Genomic DNA, 15,577 nt, shown 5'->3' on the forward strand with positions numbered 1-15,577 from the left:
AAGAGAAACAAAAGGACAAGGGTAGTGTAGATATTAGTGATGAGAATTTTAAGAAGTAAAAAATCAACTGTGACAGCTGCCAGAAGTCTAGTAGATGAGTACACATGAAGCAATATTTTTTGGCATTTGGGAGGTTATTAACTTTATTGAGAATAATTTTTATAGAATATTGGGAGAAATGAGAATTCAGTGAATAGAAATTGAGGAAGTGAAAATAGCTAGTTTAGATTACCTATTTAGGAAGGTTGGCCATGAGGGGTAGGTAACAATGAGTATGAACTTGAAGGGGAGACAAGGCTGAGGAAAAAGTGTTTCAAGAGTGGGCAAGGCTTTCTGGCTAAATGAAAGGAGCATTAAAAAGAAGTACCAACAGGTGGTAGAAAGTGAAAGGAAGGAGGTGGAATAATAACTAAAAGAATGGGGCTCCTGAAAAGACAGAATTATTAGTTGGGGTCAGGAGTACAGGTGAAGGCGTTAGCCATGAGAAGATGAATAGCTCGCTCTTTGGTTAAAGGGATGAGTAAGGAGATAGGCCTGGACGAGATAGACACAAGGATCTGTGTTTGACAGACTCTTCTATTATGGGAAGTAGGTGGCAAAGTCAAAGGCTGGGGCCCATATGTGAGAAGTTGTGATGGACTTGAAAAGTGGTATTGTTTTGGACGGTAACCATGATGAAATGCAAAACAATAGAATAGTATCACCAGGCAGCAGTGAGGGTCTCCCCAAAAATGCATATTCCATAATTTGTATGTGTGTGTGTATGTGTACATTTACTGGTAACTAATCAAACAAATGTTTTCTCCCCATTGTAGCACAACTAAAGAAAGGCAAGAAATACAGACTCCAAATTTTACTGAACCTGGTCAAGAATTTCTGTCCAAATCTCATTTTTATGAACAGCTGACTTTGGAAAACTCTTCAAGCAGTTTATCAGTTTCAGGACAGCCATTTTATAAGGTTCCAGCCACAAGAAATAAAAAAAGGAGAAACTCGATTACTACAGGCAAACAAATAAAAGTTTTTGTCCCACCTTTTAAAAATAAATCACGTTTTCACAGACGTGATCAGTGTCTTGGCAACAGTACTAATTTGGAAGAAAACAAGCAAAACCAAAAAAATATAGGTGAACATGGCTCTAGTGGTAGTAAAAATAATATTGATGACAGTGAAATTCATCAGCGTAACAAAGATAACTCCAATCAAGTAGCAACTATAATCTCCACAAAGAGTGAAGAAGAATCTTTAGGTATTGTGTGAAAGTTTGTGTTGACATAATTTTGCCTTTTAGTTAGATACATCTCAAATTAAATAATGCCTTGAGGAGTTCCCCCCATTTGTGATGATTAATAATTTCAAAACCTTCTTCAATGCTTTAGATTTTTCCAAGTCCAAAGATTAGGTTTAAATTATTCTAATATTGTCTTTTAAAGGTAACTACTAGTGGACTTTCTTGTTTAAAAACAGTAATTAGACACATAATCTAGGACTGCTATTACTGGAATATATTTTTTATCAGGCTACTAATTTTCTTCCAAATCTGAAATAAAAATAATAGATCTATTTCTGTTCTTTAGGAGTTGAAACTTTTTTCATGCCTGAAAATTTCAAATTAGAGCTAATTGATATGTATAATTTTATAAAGCAAGGGTTGTGCTTTTTAAATTTTATACTCATTATTTTTTGCTAATTATTTCTTAATAGATTTAATTGCAAATCTTCAGAATGCCAGAGATATACAGGATATGCGAATAAAAATGAAACACAGGCAACGTATTTTTCCACAGCCAGGAAGTCTGTATCTTGCAAAAACATCCACTGTGCCTAGAATCTCTCTGAAAGTAGCAGTAGAAGGCCAAGTTCCCTCTGCATGTTCCCATAAACAGGTACGCTTTTGTTGACAATGCTAATATCTTTTATAGCAATTTGTAATTTTATTCTATTAACTGGTATCTCCAAATTGTCCTATTTAAAGAAAGAACCAGTTGAGGCAGGAATGAACGGATGAGTGAAATCATCTTGTTCCTCATCCACCTACAGGGGCAGCCTACCTTCTCCTCCTCTGCTGCCTTATCCTACAAAGTGATCTGTGTTTCAGAATTAGTATTTCTCTTCCCCTTTCAAAACATATTTTTGCCCTGGCCAGTGTGGTTCAGTTGATTGGGTGTCATTCAGTGCACAAAAAGGTTGCTGGTTCAATTCCTGGTCAGGGCACATGCCCAGGTTGTACACTTGATCCCTGGTAGGGGGCTTGCAGAGGAGGCAGCTGATCAATGTTCCCCTCTCACATTGATGTTTCTCTTTCTTTCTCTCCCTTCCTCTCTGTAAAAAATCAATAATATTTTTAAAAAAATAAACCACATATTTCATTACTATAAGTGCTCTTCACTATGTGTCAGAGGAAAGTAGTCTCATTAAATTTAAATTGTGAATGACTCATAGCCCTAAACTCACTAAGAACTATTCACAGTTTTAAAAGAGGATTCTTATTATGCCAGTACTATCTAGTTTAGGCACTGGAGAGGTGAAAATGATATTGGTAATATTAATAGGTAACATTTATTTAATATTTTCTATGTGCTAGGCACTCTTCTAGAAAGCTCTGTCCCTGGTAGTTATATCTCATTTACCCTTCACAAGCATGTAAAAGAAAGGAATCATTATTTTGTCCATCATTTTACAGATGAAAGGACTGAAGCACAGAGAGGGTTAAGTAATTGCCCCAAAGTCACTTAACTAGCAAGTAGAAGAGCCACAATTCCAAAGCAAGGAGTCTGACTCCAGAGTCAAGTCTGAACATAGGATAAGATACTCTGGGGTCAGGCCTCTGGGGTGAAAGTCACCACCTTGAAAGTAGGCCAGGACGGTGTAGAAATCTGACCTCCTGAGGCCCAACTCCCTGAAATACACTTTTTACTGTTCTCTCCCTTCTAAATTTTTGAACTTAAGAGATTTTGTAAAACATTAAGTTACTTTTTAATTTTCATTTTGTAAATATATCTTTATTGCTTTCAGAGAGAGGAAGGGAGAGAGAGAAAAACATCAATGACGAGAGAGTCCTTGATCGGCTGCCTCTTGCACATCCCCTACCAGGGATTGAGCCTGAAATGTGGGTGTGCCCAGACCAGGAATTGAACTGTGATCTCCTGAATCATAGGTTGATGCTCAACCGCTGAGCCATGCCAGACAGGCTTAAGTTACTTTTTTATCCCCATAGTGACTTCTGATAACAGGTACAGTAGGAGGTGTATACACAGGGGAATGAAAAAGTTGTAACAGGCTCTTGAATGTGGGGGTCATTTATAGTACATCAGCATTTTAGCTTCTAGTAAATAAGTTAAATGTTTTTATAGTGAATATTTTAATGTTTAAATGAAAAATTTGAGTAAATTTAATTTTGATTTGTTACAATTGTTTCTAGTCTATAAAACATGCTCTTTTGTTTGTTTTTGTTTTTCATTCATTATCAAATTTTCCTACTTTTCTGCAGCTGTATATGTATGGCATCTCTAAACATTGCATAAAAATTAACAGCAAAAATGCAGAGTCTTTTCAGTTTCACACTCAGGATTATTTTGGTAAGGAAAGTTCAATGGCTGGAAAGGGAACACAGTTGGCTGACGGTGGATGGCTTATACCCTCCAATGATGGGAAGGCTGGAAAAGAAGAATTTTATAGGTATTCTGTGCAAAAAGAGATTTGTGTCAACTTTTATATATTCTGTCATCCCTCTTCCTCAAAAGCTCCTCTTTTTTTCTCTTTCCTTATCTCTCTTGAACTTAAAAATTTAGCTAGGAGTAAAATTTTTTACATGGAATCATTTTAAATGCATTGTGGTTCAATTGACATTCTATTGAAATCTTTTTGAAAGGGAATTATGGTTTGTCTTAAGATTTAATGAATTGGTTTTCTTAAATTGGGATATTTTTCTTATGCATTTACAAAATAAAGGCAGATAAGAAAAGTTAAATTTGAATTGGCCTTATCATAGACCCCCACACATGTATAGTTATGTCATACATATTCTCTTTCATTGTGTATGTCAATAAATATGAAATACAAATACTAAAAATTAAACATAATACTTAAATATAAGTAATGCCAAAAATTAGTAAACACCACTGCCTAAAACAACAATTTAGAAACTATATAGTCTCTTATGATTCTGTTTATATAAACATAAAGTTTTTGCTCTAAGAGATGTATTACCTCATGCCAGTGGCAAGAGATGGAAAACCTTTCTGTAGTGCCCTTGTTTTTTTAAATTTTTTAACCCTCACCTGAGGATATGTTTATTGATTTTAGAGAGAGAGGATGGAAGAGAGAGAGAGAGAACATTGATTGGCTGCCTTCTGTACGTGCCCCAACCAGGGATTGAACCCTCAACCTAGGTATGTGCCCTGACCGGGAATCACACTCACAGCCTTTTGGTGCATGGGACGATGCTCCAATCAACTGAGCCATACCTGCCACGGCCCCTTATTTTTTAATATCTCTGTAAATCTTTCCAAAATTTATAGTTTTGAGCAAGCGATAAAACATTTTTTCTTAAACTTTTTTTTATGTATTTTGTTACAAAATTGGAATGTTTCGTTATGTTGTTATGTTTTATTATTATGTTGTTATGTTATTTTAAAACAGGAATGTTATTTACATCTTTCACTTGTCTCACATAACAAATAATCTGCTATTAATTCTAGTTGGAAAAGTACGGTAAACAGTTGTATTATTTTGTTGTATAAAGTAGACTGCATTGTGTACAGGTTAAGAATGATGACCCTGTTGCCCTGGCCGTTGGCTCAGTTTGTTGGAGCATCGTTCTGTACACCAGAAGGTTATTTGATTCCCTGTCAGAGCACATACCTGGGTTGCGGGTTTGATTCCCATTCCTGGCACGTACGGGAGGCAACCTATCAGTGTTTCTCTCTTGCATCAATGTTCTCCTCTCTCTCTCTCAGATCAATAAACACATACCCACGGGTGAGGATTTTAAAAAAAAAAAAAAGAGTGATGACCCTATAATCAGGTGGACGTGGTTCATAATGTTTAAGAGTTGTCTTTTGGATCATTCAACAAATATTTATTGAGCACCTACCATGTGCCAGATACTATTCCAACTCTTAGGAATAACAAAATAAAAATATCTCTGCCTGAAAAATAAAGGAGTCTAGAGTGTGGGAAAAAAATTTAAAAAATAATAAGTTGTGTAATATATTAGGAGGTAATAAATACTATGACAATGAAGCTGGAAAGGGGAGTTAGGGAGAGTTGGATGGGGAGAAGTGCAGTTTTTTAAATAAAGTAATTGTCAGGAGGCTTCACTGGGTCTCTGATATTCAATCAGTGACCTAAAGGATGTCAAGGGAGTGTAGGGACGGTATCCCCGGCTTATCTGAGGAACAGGAGGAAGTTTAGTGTAACTGGAGTAGACTGGATAGCAGGAGTTGTGGTAGATGAGGTAGGACCTTACAGACCTTTGTAAGAATATTGGCTTTTACTCTCAGTAATCGTTTTCACTTAGAATGTTTAAAGCAGAAGGTGACATCATCTGGCTTACTTTTGAAAGAATGACTGGCTACTTGTTAGGATCAGACTATAGGGAGGGGCAAGGGTAGAAGCAGAGAGACCGTTTAGGAAGCTATTGAGGTAATGCAGGTGAAAAATAATTGCCCTGGCCAAGGAGGTGTAGTCGAGTTGGTGAAAAGCAGTTGGATTCTGGGTATATTTTGAAGGTGGCACTTTGAGCATTTGCTCAAGGATTGGCTGAGGAATATGAGAGAAAAAGGAGAGTGAGGATGGCTCCAAAGATTTTGGCAGCACATGGAAGGATAGTTACCATGTACAGAAAATTGAGAAGACTAAGGATAGAACGGAAATTGAGAGTTCAGTTTGGGACATTTGAAGTTCAGGATAGAAGTAGACATGCAGGTGGAGATGTTGAGTAGGCAGTTAGAATTCATAAATAAAGTATAGGCCAAAGAAATCAATTTGAGAGTTGTCAGGATATAGATGGAATATGAAACCATGAAAAGAGACTGAGAAAGAGCAATCTCAAGTTAGAAAAAAATGCCAAAGAGTGTGATGTGTTGCAAACCAAGTGAAAGTTGGAGCTTCGGGGAATAGAATAGCTATGTCAGTGCTACTAATATGTAATGTAAGATGGGGACTGAGGATTGATGGCTGGGTTTAGCAACATGGAGGTCATCACTAATCTTAATAAAATAATTCAGTAGTTTGATGGAGCAAAAGCCTGATCAGAATGCCATAAAAACGCAGTGAAAGAATAGGAATTGAAGAGAGAATGTAGTCATTCTTTCAGGCATTGCCAAAAAGAGAAGCAGAGAAAAAGGCAGTATCTAGAGAAGGAAGTAGGATCAGAGGGTGTTAGTTTTGTTGTGTTTGTTTGTTTTAAGGTAGAAAAACTATTTTTTATGCTGCTGGAAATCATCCAGTAGAGGGGAATAAAATTGATGATGCAGGGGAGAGAAAAGGCATTTTCTAGGTCAATATCCTTGACGAGGCAAGAAAGGTTGGGAGCTTGTGTACCAAAGGCAGGAGAAGACAAAGTAAAGGGTACAGATGCTGGTGGGTTGGTATATGTGAGGGTGGAAGCTTATGGAAGTTCTCTTTTGATTATTTCTGCTTCCTTAGTACTAAGAGTGAGAATGGGAAAGGAAGAGGAGTTTGAGATTTGAGCAGAGAGGGTAGCATCAGGACTAAAGAAGGAAGTTCCTATGTGATTTCTAAAAACAGTCTCTTTAATAAGAAAAGTAATCTCAAATACAATTATTTTAAATTAAGGATTTCATTTTCCAGGTGAAATAATTGTATTGACTAATACATTAAGTGAACTTTTATTAGTATATTTTAATATTTATCAAATAATTTTCTAAAATTATGTTGCTTATTGATTATGCTTTAACTCATAAAAATTTATTGAATGTCCTTGTATAGTATAGATTTTTGCAAAGAATAGTAATGGTTACTGAATCTAATATTATCTTATGTTTTTTTACTATATTATTATATAGTAAATATATATACTATATTATTAGTATATAATATAGGGTTTTTTTTTACTATATTATTCTACCTTCTTTGTTCAGGGCTCTGTGTGACACCCCAGGTGTGGATCCAAAGCTTATTTCTCGAGGTTGGGTCTATAATCACTATAGATGGATTATATGGAAACTTGCATCTATGGAATTTGCCTTTCCTAAGAAATTTGCTAATAGATGCCTAACCCCGGAAAGGGTGCTTCTTCAACTGAAATACAGGCAAGTGTAAAGCATTACATTATGTAATCATATCCTGGGTATGGTTCAGACTTCTATGCAGTCTGTGACTTCACGTCATAGAGGAACACAAGCCAGCTGATGGTGATAGTTTTCCATCCCACACTGTTATTCAGTTGTATGGAGTAATAAGTTCTCCTGTCATCCCCCAGGTCCCAATTAAGAGAAATCATACATTTATACACCTCTTGCTTCCCCCTTCCCTCACCATCTCCTTAACTTCTTGGAATAGGAATTACCAATTTGATCCACTTTTTGGGGATTGCTAAGAAAGTGGTTTTAATATTTAATTCATATTTAACAGCAAAAAATTTAATATATTGCTAACTACCATTTTTTTTTTTTTTTTTTTTTTGGTTCTTTTCCCGATCAAGACACATGACTAGGTTGCGGGCTTGATCCCCAGCAGGAGAGATGCAGGAGACAGCCAGTCAGTGACTCTCATCACTCATTTTGTTGTTGTTTTAATGTAGAATTCATCACTTTTTTTATGTTTCTTTATATTTATTGTTGAAAATATTACAGATGTCCCCTTTTTACCCTCATTGATCCCCTCCACCCCATATCTACCCCACCCTCAGGCCTTCCCCAGACCAATTTCTGTGTCCATGGGTTATCCTTATAAACATATAAGTTCTTTGATTAATCTATCCCCATCCACTCCCCTTTCCCCACCTTCCTTCTGAGATCCATCAGTCTGTTCCATGTTTCTATCTCTATGGATCCATTTTGTTCATCAGTTTATTTTGTTTATTACATTCCACAGATAAGTGAGATCATGGGGTACTCGTCTTTCTCAGACTGGCTTATTTCACTTAGCATAATACTCTCCAGTTCCCTCCATGCTGTGCCAAAGGATAGAAGATCCTTCTTTTTTACAGCTGCGTAGTATTCCATGGTGTAAGTGTCCCACAGCTTTTTTATTACCCACTTATCTACTGATGGGCACTTGGGCTGTTTCCAGATCTTAGCTATTATAAATTGTGCTGCTATGAACATAGGGGTGCATAAGTTCTTTCTGATTAGTGTTTCAAGGTTCTTAGGATATATTCCTAGAAGTGAGATCATTGGGTCAAATGGCAGGTCAGTTTTTAATTTTTTGAGAAAATTTCATACTGCTTTCCATAATGGCTGCACGAGTCTGCATTCCCACCAGCAATGTACTAGGGTCCCATTTTCTCCACACCCTCACCAGCACTTGTTGTTCGTTGATTTGTTGATGGTAGGCATTCTGACAGGTGTGAAATGATAACCTCATTGTGGTTTTAATTTACACCTCTCTGATGATTAGTGACTTTGAGCATTTTTTCATGTCTTTTGACCATCTGTATGTCCTTTTGGAAAAGTGTCTATTTAGGTTCTTTGCCCATTTATAATTGGATTGTTTGTCTTCCTTTTGTTAAGTTGTATGAGTGCCTTATATATTTTGGATATTAACTCTTTTATCAGATCTGTCATTGGCAAATATGTTCTCCCATACAAGGGGCTTCCTTTTCCTTCTGTTGATGGTTTCTTTTGCTGTGCAGAGGGTTTTTATTTTGATGCAGACGCATTTGTTTATCTTCTCCTTTGTTTCTCTTGCCTTAGGAGATGTATTGGCAAATATACTGCTACGAGAGATGTCTGAATTTTGCTGCCTATGTTTTCCTGTAGGATTTTTATGGTTTCATGTCTTACATTTAAGTCTTTTATCCATTTTGAGTTTATTTTTGTGTATGGTGTAAGTTGGTAGTCTAGTTTCATTTTTTTACATGCACCTGTCCAATTTTCCCAGCACAGTTTATTGAAGAGACTGTCTTTACTGTATGTTCTTGACTCCTTTGTCAAGTATTAATTGACTATAGTGGTGTGGGTCAATTTCTGGGTTCTCTGTTCTGTTCCACTGATCTGTATGTCTGTTCTTGTGCCAGTACCAGGCTGTTTTGATTACAGTGGCTTTGTCGTATAGTTTGGTATCTGATATTGTGATCCCTCCAACTTTGTTCTTCTTTCTCAAGATTGCTGTGTCTATTCAGGGTCTTTTTTGGTTCCATATAAGTTTTCGAAGTGTTTGTTCTAGATCTGTGAAATGTGCTGTTGGTATTTTGATAGGGATTGCATTGAATTTATAGATTGCATTGGATAGGATGGACATTTTAATGATGTTAATTCTTCCAATCCATGAACATGATATATTTTCCCATTTGTTTATATCTTCCTCTATTTCTTTTTTCAGTGTCCTGTAGTTTTCCAAGGAAAGGTCTTTTACAGCTTTGGTTATGTTTATTCCTAGGTATCTTATTTTTTTAGTTTCAGTGGTAAATGGTATTATTTTTTTAGTTTCTCTTTCTGAGAGTTCTTTATTGTTGTATAAAAATGCCATCAATTTCTGGGTGTTGATTTTGTATCCTGCTACCTTGCTGAATTCATTGATTAAATCTAGTAGTTTTTTTGGTAGAGTCTTTAGGAATTTCCATGTACAGTATCATGTCATCTGCAAATAATGACAGTTTTGTTTCTTCTTTTCCAATTTGGATGCCTTTTATGTTTTCTTCTTGTCTGATTGCTGTGCCTAGGACTTCCAGTACCATGTTGAATAAGAGTGGTGAAAGTGGACACCCCTGTCTTATTCCTGTTCTTAGGGGAAATGGTTTTAGTTTTTGCCCACTGAGTATGATGTTGGCTGTAGGTTTGTCATATATGGCCTTTATTATGTTGAGGTATGATCCTTCTATTCCCACTTTGCTGAGAGTTTTTATCAAAAACGGGTGTTAGGTTTTATCAAATGCTTTTTCTGCATCTATTGATATGATCATGTGATTTTTGACTTTCAATATGTTTATGTGATGTATCACGTTTATTGATTTGCAAATATTGTACCAGCCTTGCATCCCTGGAATAAATCCCACTTGGTCATGGTGTATGATCTTTTTAATATATTGCTGGATCTGATTTGCTAATATTTTGTTGAGGATTTTAGCATCTATGTTCATCAGGTTTATTGGCCTGTCATTTTTTCTTTTTAGTGTCTTTATTTGGTTTTGGAATTAGGCTAATGCTGGCCTTGTGAAAAGAGCTTGGAAGTGTTCCTCACTCTTGGAGTTTTTTAAATACTTTGAGGAGGGTAGGTGTTAATTCTTCTTTTTATGTTTGATAAAACTCTTCTGTCAAGCCATCTGGGCCAGGGTTTTTGCGTGCTGAGAGCCCTTTGATTACTGCTTCAACTTCATCAGCAGTTACCAGCCTATTCAGGTTTTCTGACTCTTCCTGGTTGAGTTTTGGAAGTTTGTCCATTTGGAAGTTTGAGTTCTAGGAATTTGTCCATTTCATCCAGGTTTTCTAGCTTGGTGGCAATAGTATTTTGTTACAGTCCTTTGTATTTCTCTTGGGTCATTTGTTATTTCACCTCTTTTATTTCTGATCCTGTTAATTTGAGTCCTCTATGTTTCTTAATGAGAGTGGCTAAAGGTTCATCCATCTTGTTTATATTTTCAAAGAACCAGCTCTTGGTTTCATTGATCTTTGTATTGTTTATTTAGCCTCTATATCGTTTATTTCTCATCTGATCTTTATTATTTCCTTCCTTCCAGTTACTCTGGGCTTTTCTTGTTCTCTAAATTTTTAAGTTGTAGGGTTAGAGAATCTACTTGAAGTTTTTCTTGTTTTTTGAAGTAGGCCTGTAGTGCTGTGAACGTCACTCTGAAGACTGCTTTCTCTGTGTCCCATAGATTTTGGGTTGTTGTGTATTCATTTTCATTAGTTTCCAGGAAGTTTTTATTTCTTCCTGGTAACCCATTCATTGTTTACTAACGTGCTATTTACCCTCCATGTGTTTGAATATTTCAAAGTGTTTTTACTGTTGTTGATTTATAGTTTCATGCCATTTTGATCCAAGAAGATGCTTGATATGATTTCAGTCTTTTTGAACTTGTAGAGACATGTTTTGTGTCCTAACATGTGATCTAGCTTTGAAAATGTCCCATGTGCACTTGAGAAGAATGTATATTCTGCAGCTTTGGGGTGGAATGTTCTATAAATATTAATTAAATCCATCTGATCTAGTGTGTCATTTAGAGTCACTGTTTTTTTGTTGACTTTTTGTCTGGAAGACCTATCCAGTGAAGTCAGTGGAGTGTTAAAGTTCCCTAGTATGATTGTATTGCTGTCGATCTTTCCCTTAAAGCCTTCTAGAAGTTTTTTTCATAAATTTAGATGCTCCTATATTGGGTGCACATATATTTATCAGGGTTATATCCTCTTGTTGGATCAACCCCTTTAGTATTATATAATGACTTTTCTTGTCTCTCATTATGGTCTTCATTTTGAAGTCTATTTTGTCTGATGTGAGTATTGCTACCCAAGCTTTTTTTTCATTCCCATTTTCATGGAAAATGTTTTTTCATCCCTTTGCTCTCATCCTGTGTGAGTCTTTTGTTTTGACATGGATCTCTTTTAGACAACATATATTTGGGTCATGTTTTCTTATCTATTCAGCTACCCTATATCTTTTTATTGGGGCATTTAATCCATTTACATTTAAGGTAATTATTGAAAGATATTTACTGCCATTTTATTTCTTGATGCCTGTGTTTCTCATTCTTTCTGTTTCTACTTCTAATTACAGCAGATCCTTTAACATTTCCTATAATGCTGGTTTTGTGGCAATAAACTCCTGTAGCCTCCTTTTGTTTGAGAAGCTCTTTATTTCGCTATCTTGAATGATAATCTTGCTGGATAGAGTAGTCTTGGTTTCAAAACCTAGTTTTGCTTTACCTTGAATACTTCATGCCATTTCCTTCTGGCCTCTAGAGTTTCTGATGAGAAGTCAGATGACAGCCTTATGGGCACTCCTTTGTTGGTAACAGATTGGTTTTCTCTAGCTGCCTTTAAGATTATCTCTTTGTCTTGAATTCTTGGCATTTTAATGATAATATGTCTCGGTGTGAGTATCTTTGGATTCTTCTTACTTTGGACTCTCTGTGCCTCCTGAACTTGTGTGACTTTTTCCTTGTCCAGGTTAGGGAAGTTTTCCACCATTATTTCATCAGGTTCTCTAACCCTTGCTTACTTTCGACCTTCTCTGGCATTCCTATAATGTGGATATTGTTACGTTTCATGTTGTCCCACAGCTCCTTTAGACTGTCCTCCTGGTTTTTAGGTGTTTTTTAGTTTTGGGTCTCTGATTGATTTTTTTCTACCCTGTCTTCTAGTTCACTGATCCAATCCTCAGCTTCCTCTAATCTACTGTTTATTCCTTCCAATGTATTCCTTATTTCTACTATGTCATTCTTAATTTTCTTCAAAGTTTCCATATCTTTTTTCATGCTGTTGAGCATCCTTATAATCAGTATTCTGAACTGTATATCTGATAGATTGCTTATCTCCATTTCATTTAACTCTTTTTCTGGAGACTTTTCTTGTTCTTTCATTTGTGGCTTGTTTTTGGTCTCCCCATTTTGGCTATGTTTTTGGGTTTGTTTCTAAGTATTAGGTAGAGCTGCTAGGACTCTCGGTCTTTTTGGAGGGTCTCTGGTGCAGACCAATGTCAGACGCCTTTTATGACGGGCCCTGAGTACCCTGTTTGGAGCTATTAACAACCCTTGGCTTGAGGTCTCCTCTGCTGGGGCTGGGTGCATTTGGACAAGACCAAGAAGCATACCAAGTCTCCTTTTCTAAGGCCCTGGTCCCGAGGCAGATTAGGCAAAGACTCAGAGCACTCAGAGCACTCTGCCTGCAGGCTGGTTAATCTGATTCTCTTAACAAGCCTCAGGCTGTAGAAACTCCTCTGGATAGGGCTTTTTGCCTCCCCCCACCCTCAGGCAAAAGCGAAAAGTTTTCCACCAGAGAAAGATGTTCTCCATAGCCTGGGGGAATGACAGCACAGGAATCCAGAGGGGCATCCTCTGATCTCACCTTCCAGGGCCCACAACCCAGATTCTCCCCACATAGCTTCAGTCCACTCCGCCCCCCATCCACTGGAGCCCAGGGTGAGTGGCTGCACACGAAGCTTTGTGTATTGGCTCTTTAAGAGAGTGCTTGCAGTTCCAGCCGCTTCTCCCTAGCAGACAGAAACCTGGCTACTTTTCATAACCAGATGCTATGTGGGCGCCCTTCTCAGTTCTGGTGCTCTTGGCTGGGGTTTTAGGCTCCAGAGTCCTCAGTAGGTACCCCCCACAACTGAGATATTTCTCCGGACCTTCAGTTGCTGCCTGTGGGAGCACAGCCAGCCCTCTCTCATCTGCACTTCCTACCAGTCTCTTTGTGGTTTCCACTTTTTCTCCTTGGTTATGAAGGTGCTTTCCAGCTAGTCTTCAGTTGATTTTCAGGATGTTTTTTCCTATATCTTAGTTGTAAATTCAGATTGGTCCCGGGAGTGTCAGTGTAGCTTCCACTCAGTCTGCCACCATCCTCACCTGAGGATATTTTTTCTTTTGCTTTTTCAGAGAGAGTGGAAGGGGGAGAGAGAGAAAGAGAAACATTGATGTGAGAAAGACACATTGATTGGTTGTCTCCCACACCTACCCGACGGGGGTCAGGGATCAAGCCTGCAAGCAAGGTGCGTGTCCTTGTCCGGAATTGAACTCCAGACCCTTTAGTCCGCTGGCCAACTCTCTAACCACTGAGCCAAACTGGCTAGGGCAGCTACCAAATTTTAAATTCTCTTCTGTCTCAGTATTTCTTCAATAAAGGTATTAAATTTTTATTTTCAATTATTTGTTGATTATTTTTACATGAAAATTGTACTCACAATTCCTAAAATAACTCATTTTCTTTTTCTTTATTTTTTATTTATTATTATTTTTTAATCCTCACCCAAGGATATTTTATCCATTGCTTTTCAGAGAGAGTGGAAGGGAGGGAGGGGGAGAGAGAGGAGAGGGAGAGGAAGAGAGAGAGAGAGAAAGAGAGAGAGAGAGAGAGAAAGCAAAACTTCAATGTGAGAAAGATAGTTGGATTACCTCCCACAGTTGGCCCAAACGTGCCTGTGGATTGAATCTGCAACCGAGGTATGTGCCCATGGCTGGAATCAAACCTGAGACCCTTCAGTCCACAGGCCGATTTTTTAACCACTGAGCAAAACCAGCTGGGACTTCTTTTTCTTTTTAGGTATGATATTGAAATTGATAGAAGCCAAAGATCTGCTATAAAAAAGATAATGGAAAGGGATGACACAGCTGCAAGAACACTTGTTCTCTGTGTTTCTGAAATACTTTCACCAAGCACAAGTCTACCTGAAACTTCTAGCAGTAAAACTAGTGGTGTGGATACCAGCAAAGCAGCCATTGTGGAACTGACAGACGGATGGTACGCTGTGAAGGCCCAGCTGGACCCTCCCCTCTCAGCTCTCATACAGAAAGGTAGACTTGCTGTTGGTCAGAAGATCATTACTCACGGAGCAGAACTGGTGGGCTCTCCTGATGCCTGTGCACCTCTTGAAGCCCCAGAATCTCTTATGCTAAAGGTAAGTTAAATTAGTGCACTTTCTTGATAAAAATCAGTCACTGATTCATTTAAACTCTAAAAAGGTTTTACATTTAGAATTTTAAGTATACTTATGCCTGTCAAGGATACTCTGTTTCTTGAAAATATACTCATAATCTCCGTGTAAGTGGTAGATTCCTCCCACACACTTCTCATAGCATATCCCCGTTAAGTGATGCATGACTGTATAAGGCTCATGATCTCCCAAAAAAGCATTCACTGATGCAACCCTGCTGGACCCCCTATTCATGCCCCACAGAGGCAACCACTGCATATCCCTTTGGCTGTTCTTTTGATTATATGTCTTCTCTCCTTAAGTTTAGACATTTATTAGATTCTTGCTGCAAAAGAGGGGTGAAGTCTGTATTCAATGTTTACATTATGACTATGAAAAATATTTTTTGCAACTCAGCATATAAATATACTATGATTGCATTTCCTTTTTTTCACAGTTTACTGCTTTCCCTGGAGTTCCTGTCTTGCTTTTTTTGTTTTTGTTTTTCTTAATTTTCTGTGTCCTTACTACCAACTCATTCCTACACAGGAGCTATGTAAAACTCATCTCAATGTGTTAAAATACCTTTATTAGTTCTATTTCTTTTTCTTGAAGATTCTTGCACCTCTCCATATTTCTACTTTATTCTGAAGTGGTTATTTTCTATATATGCTGCACAGGTATCCTCCTGGACAGTATTTTCACCTCTTTTTTGTCAGTAGCCCTATTTTCTGGATTTTATATTTTTCTAGATTTATTCTTTAGTTTTAAGGACACACAACCTCCGGAGGCTTCTTGAGAAATGGAGCATGCAGCTTTTTTGATC

The 15,577-nt window shown here is 37.4% G+C and overlaps 1 protein-coding gene across 2 annotated transcripts in view; it reads left to right on the forward strand.

The window, feature by feature from the left end:
• The window catches only part of BRCA2 (BRCA2 DNA repair associated), an 80,302-nt gene that overhangs the window by 29,122 nt on the left and 35,603 nt on the right, over positions 1-15,577 (forward strand). For both annotated transcript variants that reach the window (XM_087814416.1, XM_087814417.1), the window contains 5 exons: positions 816-1,249; positions 1,705-1,886; positions 3,491-3,678; positions 7,107-7,277; positions 14,382-14,736. In XM_087814416.1, coding sequence (XP_087670542.1) covers positions 816-1,249; positions 1,705-1,886; positions 3,491-3,678; positions 7,107-7,277; positions 14,382-14,736 — 1,330 coding nt within the window. The remainder of the gene's footprint in view (positions 1-815; positions 1,250-1,704; positions 1,887-3,490; positions 3,679-7,106; positions 7,278-14,381; positions 14,737-15,577) is intronic.

The sequence above is a fragment of the Miniopterus natalensis genome, chromosome 2, assembly GCF_054644295.1.
Source record: "Miniopterus natalensis isolate mMinNat1 chromosome 2, mMinNat1.hap1, whole genome shotgun sequence".
Classification (NCBI taxonomy): Eukaryota; Metazoa; Chordata; class Mammalia; order Chiroptera; family Miniopteridae; genus Miniopterus; species Miniopterus natalensis.